The sequence below is a fragment of the Durio zibethinus genome, chromosome 7, assembly GCF_047325235.1.
Source record: "Durio zibethinus cultivar Kanyao isolate XHJ-2024 chromosome 7, ASM4732523v1, whole genome shotgun sequence".
Lineage (NCBI taxonomy): Eukaryota > Viridiplantae > Streptophyta > Magnoliopsida > Malvales > Malvaceae > Durio > Durio zibethinus.
Window position 1 is genome coordinate 23,989,660 of NC_143168.1, and position 20,823 is coordinate 24,010,482.

The window sequence follows — 20,823 nt, forward strand, 5'->3', positions numbered from 1 at the left end:
GACTGCTGCTTCGCCTCCAAACTTATAATTGGTTTTACCTTCCACAAAGAGGGGGGGAATAGAAAGGGAACAATATATGTAGGAATTGAAAGGGTTGGAATAATCAAACCATATAATTGCATTTCCCTTCTCTTCAAGATTGCATACATACATTTCATATTGTGGCTTTACTAGATGCTTGCCATGATAAGCTATAACTATCGCCTTTCAACAAAACAGAAAACGCACAACTCACAGAAAGTGAGGAATAAAAAGAAGAGAGGGAGGCATTCCTTTATGTTAGAAAAGGCTCGCAGCGCAAGAAGTGTTGCCATATCAAACTTAAGGTGTCTTTGAGCATGTTGGAGATCACATTTGTTTCAACCTCCTGCTCCTGAAATTTCAAAGGAAGTAATGTTACACAATCATATAAAATTTCCTTCGCAAAAATGGAGAAAAAAAATATACAGTTCAACGAAAAATTGTTGAAGGTTTATTGCTCATTTTCGCATGGTTCATGGCTGCAGAGACCAAGGCTTTTAAATGGTCTGAAATTAACAATATGAACAAAATACGCTACATTTCAATTCCAAAACATTAAAATACAGCTAAAACCATTAAATTCTTTTCAACCATAGTCTGCTACTACAAAACTTTTGGTTTAAAGGCAAGACCAGTGCAGTAAGTTCAACACCAGAATATCGGGTTTAATAAAGTTGCCAAATAATCCAAAAGGCCGAGAGGCACTTACCAGCAGTCCTGAAACTATTCCTTTCAACTTCAGGACAACCTCCTTCGAATCTTCCCCATAAGCAGTTCTGAAATCAAATCGATCAGCATATCTTACCTTGAGTCTTAAGGATGAGTTTTGATAAGCAGTAGCCATTGTGTGCCAAATGCCAACAACATTGAATCTATTCCCACTAGATGCTTTTCCAAGGGGCCATCTCAGCCCACCCTTCACATCTGGGTCTAGAACTGCTGAATCAATCAGATTTCTAATGCATTGTATCTCATCTTCCTGGGAAGAGTCAAATACGAAATCAGATGATAAAAGTTTTAGTTACAAAACTTTATCATAATGTAAGTACACAGGAGACCCATCTTCTTCATTCTTGCTTCACTATGGAGAAAAAGATTAAAAAAGAACTCTAAAATATGTTGATAGTTGAAAAAATATGGAGCAAAAACAATGAAAAAAGAAACCCAACCAGGGATCATCACATGATCTCCTCCTCACCAACAAGACGATCGGAGGATTATGGAGAATCATGTTTTACCAAAAAAAAAATTGAGGCATGAATGGTTACCTCATTAAAAGAACAAGTTGAGGTTACTTTCTCAGTGTTTATCATAATTTCAGATGCATAGAACAAATTTCACATGATATTTGCCCATATTATAGACAAAAAAGTTATGAGGCCCCAGAACTGAAATTCATGCTTGAGCAAGTCATTATGCTAAATTGCTAAAACCCAATGGCCCTAGAGACAGCAAGGTTGCAAATTAACTTACAGTTGGAGAAGTTAAGATTCTCTTGTGGCACAGCATCAGCCTCAAATCGAGATCCATATCAGGGCATGATATGTCTACAACCATGTCACGCACTGGGTTTAGCTCTACCTACAAGAGAAAAGTTTCTGTATCATGGTATGCATCCACAAAAATAACAGGAAAGAAAGAGGAGCGCAAGAGAGTAAAAGTGAGACAGAGAGCATTAAAGCACTCTAATCAATAACCCAAATATTATTCACAAATTGCAATACATTGATGCATTTGATAATAGCACACCAACATCATGACAGCACAAGAAGGAGATTCAACATATTGGGCGCTTATCTTGGTCTATGGTAGCAGAAGACTTACCTTGTATAGCTGTAGTCTTTTAAAATCTACTACACTACATTTGCACGAAATGGTTGAATCTGGTCGTGTGGTATCAGACAACTACACAACATGCAAAGAGATTAAAAATATTCCATAGCTAACACAATCGAATATATGAGCACCATGATCTAGAAAGTAGAGACAGTGGGCAAATATACCTTCACATGGTATGTATCTTTCACCTCTGTGAAATCAACTCCAATCTTTGGGGCAACGTTAGCCATAATATTTGCCGTGTACGAAGCAGGAAGACTTGTGTAAAATGATCTTTTCAAATTCCTCAATGTTGTCTCTGTCACACAATCTTTTCTGACACTTTCCAGGTTCACTGAAGGGCTCCTGCACCAAGTATATTAACATAAGAAGTGCCAGTCAATTTGCTGAAACTATTGCTACAGTTACAGTGTGTTTTTCTTCAGTGCATTGACCCTTTAATTGTTAACTAATTGGAGTTGGACATAATATTTATCTATAAATGTATCATGTGTAAAATGGGATTGCTTGATCTCCTTCAAGGACGAATTAATATGACTACATAAAGCCTCAATAATGTACTCTATTTTAACTGCAATGATTCTATTCAGCCACTAAAATTTGACAAGATCTCTCTGTATAATTTCTGTTATTTTCATTTCATATTCAACTCATTTGGCGAAAAAAGAATTATCCTTACTAGATGAAGCAATAGCAAAGTAATCCATGCTTACCCATGAAAAAGTATTTTGCCAAACCTAGCTACCATTGCTGGTTTTACATCTTTCAAATCTAGGTTCTCTGTTTCAGCCCTTGCAATTTCAAAGGAAGATAACAGGTCTGGCAGAACCTTTTCTGCAATAGATGACCACGGGCACCCTTTCACTTCATTGTTCTCTACGGCAATCCAAAAAAAAGAAAAAAAGTTAAGAACAGCTTTCCACAATGTAAGCAATAAAAACAGTGGGGGAAAAGGGAGATTAGTTGGGAAATGATGTATCGCTAACCTTTATCAAAATTACTCTTCACCAAGATTACAGGTTTCTCTCCTGTTTTCCTCTCAATAAATTCAACTGAAACTGGCTTAAGATGAGCATCTGAAGTGTCCCCATTCCCATCATCTAAACCAAGAGCAAACCATCTATTTATGGCATAGTTCGAATATATGATCTTTCCACTCCTATCAGCATTAGACTTTGGTGCTCTCAACTGTACATTTCTCTTAAATTGGGGAACAAGGAACTCTGGAGTTGGTGTTGGCATCTCCGAATCCTTTGAATGCCGCTTGTGTGGAGGGATGTAAGCCATATAGAATATCAAGATGATGTTCAACTCAAATACCTACTAGAAACAACCACCAGTAAAGGAATTTCATGACAATGATCATATACTTAAAAAACTTTTAATAACACAGGAAACAATGCCCGGTTTTCAATAGAATATGCAAAATGCAACAAAATATAATAACACAAATCTTAACTAAGATATATAGATATGGATTATCTTAAAATGGCAAGGTTAAAGTTAACTGAAAATGCTGATATGTTACCGAGATGGTATGAGCTCTATACATAGGAAACAATGCCTGGTTTTCAATAGAATTTGCATCATGCAACAAAATGTGATAACATAAATCTTAACTAGGTTTGATATATAGATATAGATTAGACATGACAATTTGTCAATTCATGTCAGTCTCTTTCATGTCAAACACATGTAAAACATGACAATTTCTGTGTCATAATTCATGTCGTCAAACACAAAACACCTTTTTTTGGTTTTTGCCAAACCCAAAAACGTTTTGTGCTAAAATTTTAAACTGTCGCTTTTGTGTCTTTTTGGTATTGTATATGTTGTATCATCATATCATGTTTAAAACTGCCATACATAATATAAATTACCTTAAAATGACAACGTCAAACATAATTGAACGTGACTGATACTTTACTCAAATGGTATAAGCTATATACAAAAACTAAAACAAAGAAACAAGGCATTATCTTCAAAAGTAATCTTTTTTTTCTCTTATGTTTCCTCTACTTTGCTTCATCACTCTTCTCAGCAACCAAATATAAACTGCTCTAAGCCTCTGTTTGGTAGCAGAGAAAATGAAATAAAAGCCTTAAACTTTCCCATTTTATTAATTTAGTCCCTAAACTACGGCCTAAAAACAACCAAGTCAACAAACTCGAAAAAAAAAAAACCCACAAGAAATAAAAACCAGCAAAATTTTAAATACCCATCAAAGAAAAACACTAAACAAAGGAGTGTAACAGAGAATTCTATGAAAAGGAGCAGAATTTGAGATCTATAGCTAATCACAGAAAGGGGTTTGAAAGAAAATGTGAGGAATTACCAGAGAATTTAATCGCTTGGTTGTGTTGTGTAGCTGGGGTTAACGTCAATTTACTGAAGAAAAAGCAAAGCTTTTGAAGATTGAAAAGATAGAAAGAATGTTTGCTTGATGGTTTAATATTGGGCTTCTGATTGACATGGTCTTTTTATTCTCAACTTCCTGGAAGTACTTGAGTTGGAAGGAAAAGCTAAACTCCTTTTGTCAGGAGGTGTTTTTGCCTTATGTTTTATTATTATTCTTTTGGCATTTTGGGTTCAAAAGTACATACTTAGAATAGAAGTTGATTTGAACTTCAATTTTACTCTAGCCAGTTTTCTCTATAAGTATTTAAATTTTTTTTTCATGAAATATAAATTTTACTGAAGGAAAAAAAAAAAAGAAAAATTTATAAACTTTCTATTTTATTTATAAACTTTTTTATTTTTAAAAAATAAAATATATTTTTTGGAATTTGAGTTTTTTAATTTTCAAATAAAAAAAAGGAAAGCAAGAAAAAGAAAAGTTATAGGGAAGTAATAAAAATAATTTTTATTGTTATTTTATTTTTTGAAAAATGAAAAAATTTAAAAAAAATTCTAAATTTCAATTACTTTTTATAAATTTGTAATAAAATTTATTTTATTAAATTTATATTTTATTTTTTAAATAAATTTTTTTAAACAAACTTTATGAATCTTTTTTCATTTTAAAAAATAAAAATTTTATTTTAAAAGTTTTTAATATTTTTTAAAAAACTATGTCTTGACATTTAGGTGTATCTCATATAATTTGATGAAATGCCATTATTTGCCACTTGTCAGCATGTTATTGGTTGAAAGCTAAATCATCTTAAATTAATGGTGTTAATTCACATATAAATTTATCATGGACAATGATAATACAAATATCATATTACAAAGTTAAAAAAATATAGGTATTATTACATTAGAAAATTTTGTAAAATACAAAAGTAAAATATGACATTAAATTTAAGAGATAATAAATTCAGAATTTAATTCAATTTATTTATATAATTATTTTTGATAAATAATATTCAACAAATTAAAATTAAAATTTTAATTCCCGTAACATTTTTCCTACGTGATCTCTTGATATAAAAAAAAATCTTTGAGTCAATGCTTGCTTAGTCAGATTGGAACCTGCGGTCTGATGATGGATAGACAACACGCATACGAAGAACAAAGGGATCTTAATATTGAATCTAGTTTTTGGTCCACAGTTTTTCAATCGATGAAAGTTTAGGCTAGGATCCTCATCAGTTCGCTTACAATATTGATTCCATGACAGAATCATAACAGAGAATTCAATTCAATTTGATTGTTCTTCGATGCAGTTATCGATCCCCATACCAGTCTCTCCACCATGAATTGCTCCTACTTTCTCTCAGTTTTACAAGTCACTGTTACATTTTTTTCATTTGACTCGTTCTGAGGCAAACAGACTTTAAATCTGCTTGGTCATTAACTTTGATTTACTTCAAATGCCTTCGCTCTGACCTGATATTGATCTGGAGTCTATATAAACAATATGAAGGGTGGTCTGAAGGCTGACAAATGCTTCCTGTTGGAAACAGCTTGGTGTGCTATTTACTTCTTCACAGCTACCATTCACATGCATTCCTGACTGATAAAATTATATGATATGAATATATGTACTGCTAAACAACAATTCTGTAAAAACATGTTGCATGACCTAAGATTTGTTAGATTCGATCCTTACTTAAACACAGAATAAATGTGAAACTGATTTTTTTTTTCTGTCACATTGATTTTATAATGATTTCTAGCAGATTGTGTGCGGTTTGCCCTCTGTACCGATAGATTTGAAAGTAACATGTTTCTGTCCTCCATTTTTTATCTTTGCCCCAATTTCTTCTTTCATTGGAGGCTCACGTGAACGAAATTTTCACCCTCCGAACCCATGTTCTCATTCCGTGGTCGGTTACCACTGTCATTTTCATTCAAGCTAAACAACAAAACCCCTGATTTTATACCATATTTTGACTTCCGAAACCTTCTTGTCAAAGTTTAATTTTGTTTTTTGTTGGGGAGTTTCACTTCAAGTCAAGCCGAGGCAGAGAGGAAACTGATGGCATTCTTGACCCTTTGTGGCAGGTGCCATCGGTGCTTGCTCAAGCCCCTAGGTGGGGTTTTTTTTATTGGTTTTTCAAGTCAAATAGTATCACTGTATTAGGCAAGGTAACCATATATCACTCCACGAGGTTTGGCTGGTGCAGCAGTGCAGCTTGAGCCAAGAAAATGACTCTGCCTTTTTCCTTATTTTCTCATTTCTCCATGAAAAAAATGAAGTTCTTATCTCTCACGTCAAGACCCTTAACAAGAAAAAAAAAAGTGAGAAGAAATTCTCATTTCCAAGAAAATTTTCTTGTTCTTTGGGTTTAGAACTTTGGGGTTCGAAGTTGAAAAGATTGAAAAAAAAAGAAATTAGACGACAATTTTTTAGAATTGAATGACAAGTACTTATAGGCAAAATGTTTATATGTATTCCATAGTTACAAGGATATTTTTACGTTTAAAAGATAAATTTTTTTATTATTAAAAACTGTCAACAAATAATTAAAAATATTTTTAATTTTTAAATTAATTTAACATATTAAATAAATTTAATATAAATAATGTTACGTCAATTCGATTACGTTATTATTTAACTTAATAAATCTTTCATCATTCATTTATAAATAAAATAATTTAAGTGTTATTTATTTTTTTTATTTTTTTTATTTTTATATCTGATTTAAAAGTTGAAATATAAATGTAAAAAATACCTTCTATCTTTATTTTTAAATGCTTTTTTTTTCTCTTGTAATTTCAAAGTTATGACTATCAGCCCGAAAGGTGACATCAATACGTAGTTTCCCCAAATTTTGCTAAATGAAAAACAAAACATCTTCCAGAATTGTGTATTGCGGATGAAAATAAAGGCAGTAAAAAAATTACCCAAGTGAAAGACAAAATGTAGCACTGCTGCAATTCACTTCTGTTCATCTTTTTGGATGGTTTAAATGCAAATATGTACTAATCACCCTATCTCTGATCCCCCAATAAATGAAGTAACGTACCTTTCGAAATGCTATACATTATGATTTATGATGTTTTATAACTTACAAATCCCCCCATGATTTGAAGGGTAAATGCCGCAAGGTAGGCATGGTTGAGAATTGAAGAAACATAACTTTCTGCTAAAAAGTTATTTTAAACAGGTAGCCCAACTGTCTCTTAAAATATTATTTTTTTATATTTAAAAATATTAAAATTAAAATTTCAGCATTTTATCATCGGCTCACGTGTTTCTTAACTTCTAAAATACTCCACTTTTATCATAATTTTAAATGCTATACACCAAAATTTCATGAACTTTCAAATGAAGCTTACTTTAGACAAGGGTAGAAACATCAGTTTCTTTTGGCATGGTCTGGCCAGTTGGGGCTGGGTTTGTGGGTTTGGCATTTAGTCTACAGAAGAGTTTGAAGTTTTGTACAAAGAGCACTAAAAAACAAGTGGAGATTTTTTTTTTTTTAAACTTTTTGCCTCTTGTAAGTGAAGTTAGTCGAATATTGCAATCTGTTATTGTCTTATTGGATGCCAAAATGGCTAAAATAATAAATAAAATTTTAAAATTTTATCAGTTTATTTAAATAAAATTTTATATTTGTATTAATTTAAATAAATTTTGAATCTTTAATTTGTATTTAAATAAATTCTTAATTTTTAATATATCTTTAAATAAAAATTTTAATTTTTAATTTATATTTAAATAAACCATTAAATATGAAAAAATCAATTTAAATGCTTGCAATAAAACTTTTACTTATTTTAAAAAAATCAATTTTTACATGATTAAAAAGAATTAAAAAAATTATAATTAGTTTGAAATAAAATTTTAATTGGATATAAATTAAAATATAAAATTTTATTTGAATGTTATAAAAATATAAAATTTTATCTAAATAAAATTTAAAATTTTTTAATATTTTAGCCTATCAAAGTCAAATTGGAGAGACATTAAATGGAGTGCACTTTACTCTTTCTAATGAAAGTCCTAACCCAAAAACCAAATTGGAAGAGCTTTCAATGGAGTGAATATTACTCTTTATCATGAGAAAAGCATGACCATATTCATATCTTAGAATCAATACTTTTAGAACAAATATTGCACAAAAAATTTTCAATAGTCTTTGTCAATTCATGATTTGGCCAAAATTTTCCAATGAAAATTCCATATCCTTCGTTCAGAAGATAATATATCGGAATTTGGTTGGATATAGCATTGACCATTTGACAGAACTTCTCACGAAAGCAGCTCCCCTTCTCATTCCAGATTAAAGGGCAACTGTAACTCATTTGCCTGGTGGCTACAGCCACTATTAAGCAATATCCAACCTTTTTCTTTTTTTTTTTAAAGATCTTCAATAACCCTTTTGTCTAAAAAATGTTAAAACAAATCTTTGATAAGCCAAAGAAATTGGCTTTTCAGTTCACTGCAAGTCTGCAACCTCACCTACTTTTTGTAACAGTTAACAGCTCCAAAATCCAAGTGAACTGTGAACACAACCTGCTTTCTTAAGGGTCCCATTCCCTGACATTGCCGCGTGAAACCATTAAACAAACAAAAAAGAAAAGAATTAGATTAAAAGCAATGCAAAGCATGGGATCAGGTTTGGAAAAATTAAAAGTTGCATCATATATTATAATGAGAAAAAGTTACATACGGATGTTCCGTTAAGTGACAAGAAAAAAGTTGTGGTTGAGTTTAAATAAAGCCGAAATAACGAGAAAAAGTTGACTAACCAAGCCCGTAATACTAGACTTCTGTTCTGTTCATCCTTTTTTTTTTCTTCCTTATTATACACTCCTTTAATTTTTTTTCTGCATTTATTATATAACGGTGTTTCCACGAAAAGGAGCTGAAACTCTATCTTTTATCTGTAGATTCTCTCATCTTCTGTGTAATTCTAAACTAGAATTTATATCTTCTGTAGCTTTCTTGAGAATCCCCATACCTTTCTTTTTTAGCCTTTCTGTTCTCATTCTCTTTGAAAGAAACCTTTTATAGCCCAATCTTTTTTCATCCACCTTTGTAATCACTCGTTCTTTTGGCTTCTTCATTAATTCCTAGTAGGATCTGTCACTAACAAGTAACATCCCCACAATGGTTGTAAGTTCTTTTTCTTTTTAACTTCTTTGAATCTTGAATCTCTCCTTTAAAGCTAATTCTCTGGTGGGATTTTGTTCGTTTTCTTTAGGATTATTGCAAGAGAAGTGGGCAGATACCAGCATTTGGAGACTGGGACTATGCAAATGACCTGCCTATAACTCAGTACTTTGAATGTGCTAGACAAGCTGGTTTGATTCGTTTCAGCTCTTCATCAGGAGAATCTAATCCTTATAATATTCCTGGTGACTTATATACTGTTGATTTAAGGAAACATTCTCGTAATCTTGCTCCTGCTCGAAAGGTTCGTTATCTGATTCTCATATTTGTACTGATTATTTGTTGCTGAGCTTATAAATTATGTAGAAAATCCAAAGTTTCAACAAAAGAAAAGAACGAGTCATTTTTTATATTTCTGCAGAACTGTTTCACTGTTTTTGTGCTGTGGGAACATAGATCAATACCATTTATGGGAACTTTCTTGTAGAACCATGGCAACGATGTTGCCAATCTGAAATGTTTTCTGCAGCCCATTTCCTAGAAATTGTTTTCCAGAAATCTAGCTAGTAATCCCGCAAGAATTTTTTTTTTTTGGTTTTTTGTTAGAACCAAAGAACATAAGCATGCATTGAACTTTCTCGAAATATATTACAGTATAATTGCAACATTTACAAATATAACTGTCAAATCTCGATCATTGGTGCAATATTTGTTACTACTAACTGTTAGATCTAGATTTTTTTTGTCAAAGATAAGAGAGATGAGATGAAATATCAAAGAATGAAGTAATTAGAATTCAGATCTAGTTCGGTTGATTTATACGGTATCTTTATGAGATTGCATTCAGCGAATTTGCATTCAAATTTAAGTAATTACAACTTTTGTTTTTCTATTCTCATATTAAAAAAATGAAATCATGAGTAATGTTGAATAATAATGGAGGGTATGGACTCTGGTGCCATCTAGCAGGTGAGTAGGGTAAGAGAAAAGAAAGAACCGCACGTTAAGGAGCAAAAGAAGGCAGGGAGAGTTTGTGACGTGACTGAGCCGCCAAGGAAATACCAGCATCAGCATCCCCACCATGTGCCAATTTCTAGTATTAATAATAACAGTACAAGTAGTCAGCAGCTCAAAACCAATGTCGGTCCTCCCAAGAGATTGCCTGTTAGACATCCCAAGCCTGTTGATGAAGACCTCTACAAAATCCCCCCTGAGCTCCTCCGCTCTTCCAAGCGAGTATGTCCCTTTCCATCTCATTTTTTCTTAATTTTGAATTATGGGTTTTTATTTTTAAATTGTTCATTTAAAATATGGGTTTTGGCTTAATACAAGTGTACAAGTTCCACTAAATTTCCATGGACCTGATCATGAGCCATGGTGGGGCACATTGATTTTTTGGTCAATTCCAACGGGAGGGTCTTTTTCATCCCTTTGAAAAACTCCTCAAATCCCACTATGAATAAATTAATCATAGAGAAATATTTCGGGTTTTTTTTTCTTTCTAAATTGAGGTCTACTTAGGGCTGGCTAGGCTCGAAATTTGTTTTAGCCCTTGAACGCCATGGGCCAAGGAGGTGATAGAACCAGAGCTGAAACGCTGCCCCATCTATGAGAATATGTTTTAATTTTTCTTTTTGGGGGTGGGTGGGGGGTGGGTGTTGATGGTTTTTGTTAAGCTGTTTCTGACATGTTTATTTTGGTGTTCAAATGCAGAAGAAAATGCCTGGATTCTTTTCATGCTTGGTACCATCTTGTGCAACATGAATCTGACTTTGAAAGACGAAATTTGCTCTCCCACCTGGAATTTAGTGTTTGTAAGGAAAAAGTTGTAGTTAGACCGGAGATTTACTGATTTATTCCTTTTTTGTTTCATAAAAAATGTTTGACTAAACAAAGCTTGTAGTGAGAAATGACTGTGATTACGTGGTGATTTTTCCTTGTCTACCGATGAATTTACACCATAGGTAAATCATCCATTGAATTTCAAAAACCCTTGCAAATTAAAAAAAAAAAAAGGATGTGAGGGTGAAGAAAGTCATGAGTAATTCACCTTTACACTATGTCATAGAAGAGGAAGAAAAGGAAAGTAAAATAAAGGAAAGTAATAAAAACAGAAAAAATTTTCTTTTGTTGGGGTAAATTTTTAATTTAAAGAAAAAAAATAGGTGAAAATTCAATAACTTTTAACTTTTTTATAATTTTTATTCTTTTAATATTCTAATTTAGAAAAAAAGCTAAGAAAAAAAAGTTGAAAAAATTTTATTTTTATAAAAAAACTATTATATCCATATTTTTATTAATATTAAAAACCTAATAAAAAAACTTAATCACATTATAATCTTATTGTAATTTTTTCAAAGCTATTTCTTTTTTAAGTAAGTTTCACATATTTCTTTTAATATAAAATTTTTTTATAATTTTTTAGTGATTTGATTTGGATAAATGATTGAATATGAATAGATATATTTTTTGAGTTTATAAGATGTAATGTTTTTATATAATTGTATTTTTTATATTTAATAGCTTTTGTATGAATATATTGTCAAAGTGATAGTATGCTAAAATTTTAGCAATGACAAAAAAATTCATCAATGCATATTTGTAGAATATCTTTCTATTATACTTGATTGAAAATCATTGATATAGCAGCAATTATGAGATCATACAAGATAATAAATATATCATGATTCAAGAATGCTTTAAAATCACAGGTAATAAAAAGTTATAATAAAAAAAAATTATTATAACGAATCATTTCTTATCTTTTTTACTTTTTATCCAAATAATGGGTGTTAAAATTCTTTTTTTTTTATTAATTTTAATTATCCAAACAAGGATACATATATCTTTTCTTTTCCTTTAATCCACATTCAATTGATGATAAAAATGCATAAGATTTTATTTTGCATCAGTTGCTAAAACTGTTTCTACCTTGACATTATTGTTAACCATTAATTAGTAGAAGAGTCTACAATTTTTGCACTTGATAGAAATTTTATTGATGAATTTCTGAAATATCATAACAAATTTCACCAAAATTTTAGATATTCCTAAATTTTAATAAGATTTTGTGCATCAATATTTCCTCTTTACCCAGGCATTGTTTCTAAATTTCATGGTTGACTGGGAATAATATCATAATCTAAATCCTCTTTAGGGGAATTAAAAAAATCAAGTTTCTTTTCTTTTACATCACATCATCTATAATCTATAATATATATAAGATTTCTGATTGAATTGTTATCACGAGTCAAGTGACACCAACAAATTAACTAATGTTGCCAATGGTTGTCACCAACAAACAATTTTTAAGGAAGAACATTCTGATTAGAGTGATATTTATACTAACCTAACACCATAAGAAAGAACTTCGGATGATGGAATTACAAGTCAGCCCATGATGTCTGCACTGGATTTCAACATCAATTGGCACTTTTGTCAATTTCTCTATAGTAAAGGTAATCCGCTTCTAAGAACAGTGAAAACAGTCATGAAGACCCAACAACTCCAGCAATTAGCATGAATTAGACTCAGTCACAAGGCTCTGCGCGTTTCCTTTTCTTCCATTGGCGATGATACTAGATATTATAATAATCCAAGAAAGTATCAGTTCAATATTGGAATTCAAAGCAGGAGATATTGCTGATATAAATTAGATTATGAGAGGAAATGGGAAGAGGAAAAGAATTCATAACGAAGCAGATATGCCAAAATGTACAATTTCCACCGATGATAAAATTTTCCATGTCATTTGGTCATCTATGAGTCTCACTGGACCAAAACTTGCCTGATATGAATATATGAAAATTTGTAGAGACATGTTTAGTTTTGATACAGGTAACTGAACATGAATTTGTGTGTCTAATGTCAGAAGAAAAGAGCATGTGCCGTCTGTGTAGTTGGAAATGCTTCATGTATTTTCACAATGATGTCACTGGCCGTCTTTTTGGCCCTTGTAGTCCCTGTATCAGCAAGTTCAGTTAGAGTATGCTGTTCAATTTCTTCGGCCCTGATCACCGTCAGTAAAGTCTGATCTTTTGAACACACATTGTACAGGATTCTGACACAATTCTCCTTGGTATCTTTGGAACTGCTATCTCTTATGATCTGAAGCAAACATTGCAGGGCCTCACGATCCCCGAGTTCATCAATGGCCTTGTGATGAGTAGATAGCAGTTCAAGAATGAACAACAGCTCACTGACAAGTATACCATCCTTGATCTTCTGCAGGATTACCTTAACTGCCCCTATTTCAATTAACTTTTCTTTATTCTCAGATCCAGAACAAAGGTGGAATATTGCTGAGACAATATGCATCATCGCCAATGAATTCCCTTCACGTAACAGTTGAAGAGAGGCACATGAACACCGGAATTTCCAATGATGATCTTGTTTGAATCGAGTTCTAATAAACAGAAGATAGCTGATGCAGCATTTGTTCTTGTTCCAATGGTTCCAAACTTCATAGATTCAGTAAGCAGAGGGATGAGAACAGGATTTCCAGCTAGTAGTTTCTTATTGTTTTCATGGAGTGAAAGGTTGTAAACTGTTGAGATCAAATCCTCCTGGAGATTGGGATCTGAGTCAACCTTGGTTTCTGATAGTGGACTAAGCAATCTAGAGATGGCATTAATAAACTCACAAAAAACTGCCCTATTTGACGGCGGCGTCATTGTTGGTCTCCGAATCTCTTTAGCAGCTTCCTTCTAAACGGTAAGGGAAGGAGACATCTTTTCCAGCATCAAGTTTAAGTACATTCGATCTGCCTTAGTAATCGTTTCTCCATCAATACCCAGATTAACTTTTGGTAGTGCTATGCCACGTTCTTTGCACCAGTGTGAAATCAATTCCCGCACCAAGCAACTAGGGGTCAGGATAGAGTGGGAGAGCGCTTGTTTGGAAAGAAGGCATGTTAGGTTACCTTCATTCAACCACTCCTGGATGTGGGGCCTATCATAAGTCCGAAAATCGATAAGATACCGTCGATGCAGATGATTGAGAAGAAAATACCAAGATTAAATATGAAAATCAATCAGAAAGGTGAAGGTATGAAATCAAAAAGACCATGCAAATATTTAGGCTCAGATTATTTTTTCCCAAAATGAGTGCTGGAAATTTATGCTAGAAAGGTAAAAATCTTGAAGCTCAAGGCTCTTGGAAATCACTTTGCTATTAGCAGATTCAGTAATGTACCAATATGATTGAGAGTAATTCCCATCTACCTATTGATATCAACCTGATAAGAAACAGTTAGTTGAATAACTCGAGTTCGGCTTGACAATGAACGAGTTGAGCTGGGGTTTATTTCGAGTTGAGCTCGAATAGCTTACGAGTAACTTGACTCATTTACATCCCTATCTGGCACACACCAGATTCATTTCCAGCTGAAACAAACGAACCATAACTCTTAATATTTGAAAATCTAGGAGCTTCAACCTATCAGGTCTGAAAACTTACAGTCGGATTTCTTTCAAATCACTCAAGTTCAAAAAAAGGAGAAACAAACCACATATACAGACACAGAAGAAATTGGCATGAACAAGATAAAAAATTGCACTTCCATTGTAACAAAATTCTGTCATAACTCTATTCTAAAGGCCAATTTTAATCAACAAGGAACCTTTTCCAGTTGTTTTCCCATGCCTGGAACTTAAACAAGGACCAACTACAAGGGTAAATCAAATTAAAAACAAAATGGAATTTGGCATTCCATGCATGAAATAAAAGAATCAATAAAATGATAAATCAAATTTAATTTGGCTTTTCATGTATAATTCAACTTATAATCTATAAATAATTCTTTAATAGAGCAAATATGTTTAAAATTTCAAAGTAACTTTTATGCCAAACTGGAAATATTGCTATACAGCAACAATACTTTTGTAATGCCCCAATCCAAATGATAATTGGGCTAAACTATTACTAAAGCCCATTAAGTTAATTAAGAGGTTAATTACTAAAGAAACAGTGACTGAGTGTTTTATCAGAGAAAAACCTTGTTATCGTGAAATAGAAAAAAAATAAGAATCCTTCTTCCTCGTCTTCCTTAGGGTTAGAGAGTATGAAAAATCAAGTTAAAGATTTAAAAGCAGAGGTCACAATCAAGTTAATATCCTAAATGTGAGTATATGTCCTCTTTTTATTAAGAAAAAAAATATCATGTTGATGCTATTATATGAAGTTAAAGTTTTGAGAAAAAACCAAAAAATTATGAAATCTTTCATTAATCTTGTCTATTTTGGTAAATTATTGGGCTTTATCTATTTCATGTTCTTAAGATTTATTGATGATTATTGAATGGAGTTTAAAGGGTAAAAGTGGGGATTTGAGTTTTCAAAGATTGAAGGAGAAATTATGTTTTTGGTTAAAACTCTATGATTTGCAATAGTGAATTAAAATAGAATTTTGCATTAATGGATAGATTATTACTATAAGTATTATATATTACTGGTAAGCTTGTTGAATCTACTTTCTAATGAAACAAATGGAAGTCGAATCCGAGTTTTCTATGGAGAGTAGTCTAATTTTTACTTAAGGATATGCAGACTATAAGGCAACAGTATCAAGGTTGAATTACGAAAATTGTCTTAATTTTTATACAAGGATTTATAGAATAAACCATATATTTTTCGAAAAGCTTATTGAGTTTATTTTCTAATGAAATAAGTGGAATTGAATTTGGAGTTTCCTATGAATAAATACGTAATTTTTATTAAAAGGTATGTAGGCTATCTAGTAGCAGCATATGACGTAGATTTCAAAAATTATTTAATCTACAAGGAATTATGATGTGGGCCATATATGATTAGAAAGCTTATCAGGTCTAGTTTCTAACACATTAAAGAGATCTTAATTCTAATTTGGATATATTGAGATAGGTCATTGAAATTGACATCTTTTGCTATCTGCTTGCCTTGTCAGAAAGCACAACAAAATTTTGATTCCTTACTAAACATCCATGCTTCAACCTAACGACCCAACCAGTGAACGACACATTCATATTTAGTTTATAAATTGCTTCTTTATTGTTTGTAAACTTTAACATGTCTGCTAGCAGGCAGTGGTTGGCACTTTCTAGTCTATCAGATTCTTATAAGCTGATAACTATTCAAATGTACTAAAGACAGCCACGGCTGTGGAATACAAGTCAGCGTATGATGTGTACACTGGATTTCAACATCAATTGGCACCTTTACCAATTTCTTTATTATCCCTGAAGATGTAAATTTATAGCCACCATCCGAATTGGTTTTTGTTAGTATCTGACAAAAATTATAGTAAAGGTTATCCCCTTCTAAGAACAGTGTACTGATCGTTAATCAAACATATAAACATTTGGTAATAAGGTGCCGACACTCTAAAATAGTTGGTGTTGACATGAACAATGAAGACCCTACAACAAATCCAGCAAATAGCCTGAAGTAGACTCATTCACAAGGGTCTGCTTGTTCCCTTTTCTTCCATTGCCGATCATACCAGATATTATAATAATCTGAGAAAGAATCAGTTCAATATTAGAACTCAAAGCAGGCTATATTGCTGATATAAATTAGATTATGCGAGGAAATGGAAAGGGGAAAAGAATTCATAAAGAAATAAATATGCCAAAATGTACAATTTCCACTGATGATAAAATTTTCTTTGCCCATTGGTCATCTATGAGCCTCATTTGGACCAAAACTTGCCTGATATGAGTATATGAAAATTTGTGTAGGCATGTTTAGTTTTTATACAGGTATGAATATGAATTTTTGTGTCTCATGTCGGAAGAAAAAGAGCACGTACAAAAATGACTTCCCTTTGGGTTTATTTCCTCAAGTTGTATGTATAGTTGGCAAAGCTTTATGCATTTTCTCGATGATGCCACTGGCCTTCCTTCTGGCCCTTGTAGTCCCTGTATCAGCAAGTTCAGCTAGAGTATGTTTTTCAATTTCTTCTGCCTTGACCACCATCAGCAAAGTCAGATCATTTAAACACACATTGTACAGAATTGCAACACAGTTCTCCTTTGTACTATCGGAACTGCTATCTCTTATGATCTGAAGCAAGCAGTGCAGGGTATCAAGATCCCCAAGTTCATCAATAGCCTTGTGATGTGTAGATAGCATTGCAAGAATGCTCAACAGCTCATTAACAAGTATGCCATCCTTGATCTTCTGCAGGATTACCTTCGCTGCCCCTATTTCATTGAACTTTGCTTTATTCTCATATACAGGACAAAGGTTGAATATTGCTGAGGCAGCATCCTTCATTGCCAATGGATGCCCTTCACATAAGAGTTGAAGTAGAGGAGCAAGAGCACCAGAATTTCCAATGATGAACTTGTTTGAATCAAGTGCTGATAATGTGAAGAGAGCTGCTGCAGCATTTCTTCTTGTTTCAATGGTTCCAAACTTCAAAGATTCAGTAAGCAGAGGTATGACAACTGGATTTTCTGCTACTGGTTTCTTATTGTTGTCATGAATAGAAAGGTTTAAAACAGTAGTGATCAAATCCTCCTGGAGATCAGGATCTGACTCAACCTTGGTTTCTGATAGTGGACTAAGCAATCTAGAGATGGCATTAGTAAACTCACAAAAAGATGCCCTATATGATGGTGTTGTCTTCGTTAGTCTCCGAAGCTCTTTAGCAGCTTCTTTCTGATCAGAAAGGGAAGAAGACATCTTTTCAAGCAATGAGTTTAGGTGCATTCGGTCTACCTCAGTCATCATTTCTCCGTCAATATCCTGATAGGATTTTGGTAGTGCAATGCCACGTTTCTTGCACCAGTGTGAAATCAGTTCCCGCACCAAGCAGTTAGGGGTCAAGATAGAGTGGGAGAGCACTTGTTTCGATAGAGGGCATGTTAGGTTCCCTTCATTCAACCACTTCTGAATGTGTGGCCTATCATAAGTCTGAAAATCGAGAAGATACCGTCAATGCAGATGATTAAGAAGAAACAAAAACCTCAGTGTGCTATTAGCAGATTCAGTAATGTACCAATATGATTAAGAGTAATTCTCCTCTACCTATTGATATTTAACCAGACAAGAAACAGCTTTTTCAGAGAAGTTTAACCTCATTAAAATCATGGATATCTGCCACACACCAGATTCATTTCCAACTGAAACTGAGGATAACTTCATATTTGAAAATCTTGGAGCTTCAACCAATCAGGTTTGCAAAGTTACTGTGGGATTTCTTTCAAATCACTCAATTTCAAAAAAGAGAAACAAACCACGAATACAGACACAGAACACATTGGCATGAGCAAGATAAAACAGTGAACTTCCATTGTAACAAAATTCCGTCATAACTCTATTGTAAAGGTCAATTTTAATCAACATGGAACCTTTGCCAGTTGTTTCCCCATGCCTGGAACTAAAAAGAGGACCAACTACAAGGATGGATCACATTAAAATAAAATAAAAAATTGAATTTGGCTTTACATGCATGAAATGATAAAAGAATCAATAAATAATAAAAGAAAATTAAAAAGCATTAAGGAAAGAATTACTAGTAGACAAGAAACCTTAACATGCAACAAACCAACCAAAATCCAAACAGTCTAAAGCATGATAAAGAAAACTAATTTACTAATACAGAGACAAAGTAAAAAGATTCAAGCTTTAAAGTCTAACCTGGCCTGAACCCAAGACTACAGGATCACCCATGATTTCACCAGAAAGAGGGCACTTGAATTTCTCAGGCAAAACCGTATCGTCCATTCCAAGACCAAGAGGTTTCTTCAGCATCAATTCTGCTAAACAAGAGAAGATTCTCATAGCTTCAATCGTAATCTCAATTCCATTACCATCTTCAAGAATCGTCTTCACCACCCTTTGCAGCTCTTTCTTTAACTCTGTTTCTTCCCCTGTTGCCTCTAACTCCTCTTTTTCAGCCATTGAAAAAAAAAGAAGAAGAAACAGGTTCTTTACGGATAGAAAGAACAAGATTTCGATACGCAATGAACAGAAACGTAGTAGTAATGTGTTTAGAAAGAGAATGTAAAAGAAAATATTGAAAATCTAGTTGATTGAATGAATTTTCTTATATGTTCTTTCTAGTTTGCTCTGCACTTTCCTCTATTTTGGCGATTTAAAAAAAAAAAAACAGGTTATTGCTTCTTGGAAAGAAAAAAGGAACTAAATTTTTTAATACCCAAGGAAGAAATTAAAATAGGGATTATAATTGGGAAGAGAGAAATAAAAAGAAAAGATTGAAAGTTGGAGTGAATTTTCGTATTGTTCTTTCGTATAAGCAAGTCATTCTTACTTCGAAACTTAAAGCCACCCTTACATCGATTTAATTTAAGTTATTTAAAAGATAATATCATATAATTTGTGATATAAAAAATTTTGATGAATTAATAAAAAAAATGTCTCATAGCTGAGAAAAAAATATTTGATGAATGGGTTCGAATAAATTTTTTTAGATGATATTATGACTTATCTATCGTTTTTACATTTTTTTTTTCAATGGCTTTTATTAGATTTGTCTTTGTTTGAACTATGTTAATCACACCTACATGTTAGAAGGTTAAGGAACAAACCTTTTTTATTTTTTGATGATTTTAAAGTGATATTCGGATATAATAAAATAACTAGTCAATGAGCTAAAACAACAATCGATGCAATTGAATCATTAAATACTAATGAAGATACTTTTCTCCTAATTTTGATATTAATGTCAAAGGAAATGAGGAGAGAGAAGATGATGAAGACAACATTGTATCTGCAGCTTCGAATAACACTAAGACAACATTGTCAGGTAAAAAGCATGCTAGGAGTGATGATGGAGCAATTGTTGGGTTGGTGCATCAAATTGGTAATATTGGTGCTTCATATGATCGAGTTATGAATGTTATAAAAAACATTTCAGTTTATTTTAAGACAAAAGTGGAGCATAAGGATAAAAAAAGGTTACTTTTCAATAAAATAATGCAATTCAACGAATTCACGACTGATGAAATATTTGTCACTATTGAGTATTGTTGGGAATATTGACTCAAATCCCATAAGAGATTTGTTTGAGATTTGTCAGATATTGTTTAATGGACAAGAAGACTTGCAAAAAAAGAATTCCAAGAGAAAGAAGATTCTTAATAGGTAAGTTTAACTTGCAAGAGAAGAATTTTAAAAGGAAAAGGATTCTTAATAAGCAAGTTTGACTTATAGGAGAAGAATTCTAAGAGGAGAGGGATTTTTAATGGGCAAGTTTGTATGGTTATAAATAAGTGAAGTCTCTACAGGGTTAGATATGAGAAAAAGATGTAAGAGAGTTGTAGGGTTTTGTGGGACAGACACCACATAGGAGTATTGGAGCTTTACGTCTTATGGGTATGTATGTTTGTTTGTGAGTGGACTAGAGGAGATTGAGAGGGTCCACATAGGTATGATGTATGGGAACATATGGGTATGTGTTTGGTTGTGTTGAAAGGGTGCACAAGAGTTTGAGTTTGTGTTTGTTTGGGTAGA

The 20,823-nt window shown here is 32.6% G+C and overlaps 3 protein-coding genes and 1 pseudogene across 7 annotated transcripts; 1 reads left to right on the forward strand and 3 right to left on the reverse strand.

Moving 5' to 3' along the window:
* Nucleotides 1–100: 100 nt before the first annotated feature.
* Nucleotides 101–4,411, reverse strand: LOC111277094 (uncharacterized). 2 transcript variants are annotated; one of them, XM_022863254.2, is made up of 8 exons: nucleotides 4,196–4,411; nucleotides 2,847–3,180; nucleotides 2,574–2,736; nucleotides 2,025–2,205; nucleotides 1,846–1,926; nucleotides 1,495–1,602; nucleotides 731–1,000; nucleotides 101–373 (listed from the first exon to the last, which is right to left on the reverse strand). In XM_022863254.2, the coding sequence occupies exons 2-8, from the start codon at nucleotides 3,145–3,147 to the stop codon at nucleotides 275–277; spliced, it is 1,203 nt and encodes a 400-aa protein (XP_022718989.2). In that variant the 5' UTR covers nucleotides 3,148–3,180; nucleotides 4,196–4,411; the 3' UTR covers nucleotides 101–274. The 2 variants fall into 2 exon arrangements, with proteins under 2 accessions (XP_022718989.2, XP_022718990.2); XM_022863255.2 differs by having other exon boundaries at nucleotides 2,847–3,183; nucleotides 4,196–4,397.
* Nucleotides 4,412–9,076: 4,665 nt separating this feature from the next.
* On the forward strand, nucleotides 9,077–11,297 carry LOC111277832 (uncharacterized). Of its 3 annotated transcripts, none has more exons than XM_089763948.1 (4): nucleotides 9,077–9,367; nucleotides 9,459–9,671; nucleotides 10,334–10,603; nucleotides 11,081–11,297. In XM_089763948.1, exons 1-4 carry the CDS (start codon nucleotides 9,365–9,367, stop codon nucleotides 11,129–11,131), a joined length of 537 nt encoding a protein of 178 aa, XP_089620074.1. In that variant the 5' UTR covers nucleotides 9,077–9,364; the 3' UTR covers nucleotides 11,132–11,297. The 3 variants fall into 3 exon arrangements, with proteins under 3 accessions (XP_089620074.1, XP_089620073.1, XP_022719987.2); XM_089763947.1 differs by having other exon boundaries at nucleotides 9,080–9,370; XM_022864252.2 differs by having other exon boundaries at nucleotides 9,084–9,370; nucleotides 10,337–10,603.
* A 1,378-nt stretch (nucleotides 11,298–12,675) lies between these two features.
* Nucleotides 12,676–14,930, reverse strand: LOC111277523 (U-box domain-containing protein 9-like; annotated as a pseudogene).
* A 1,351-nt stretch (nucleotides 14,931–16,281) lies between these two features.
* LOC111277098 (U-box domain-containing protein 9-like) lies at nucleotides 16,282–19,505 on the reverse strand. 2 transcript variants are annotated; one of them, XM_022863261.2, is made up of 3 exons: nucleotides 18,988–19,505; nucleotides 17,153–18,261; nucleotides 16,282–16,859 (listed from the first exon to the last, which is right to left on the reverse strand). In XM_022863261.2, the coding sequence occupies exons 1-2, from the start codon at nucleotides 19,249–19,251 to the stop codon at nucleotides 17,182–17,184; spliced, it is 1,344 nt and encodes a 447-aa protein (XP_022718996.1). In that variant the 5' UTR covers nucleotides 19,252–19,505; the 3' UTR covers nucleotides 16,282–16,859; nucleotides 17,153–17,181. The 2 variants fall into 2 exon arrangements, with proteins under 2 accessions (XP_022718996.1, XP_022718995.1); XM_022863260.2 differs by lacking the exon at nucleotides 16,282–16,859 and having other exon boundaries at nucleotides 16,931–18,261.
* Between the last annotated feature and the right edge of the window lie 1,318 nt (nucleotides 19,506–20,823).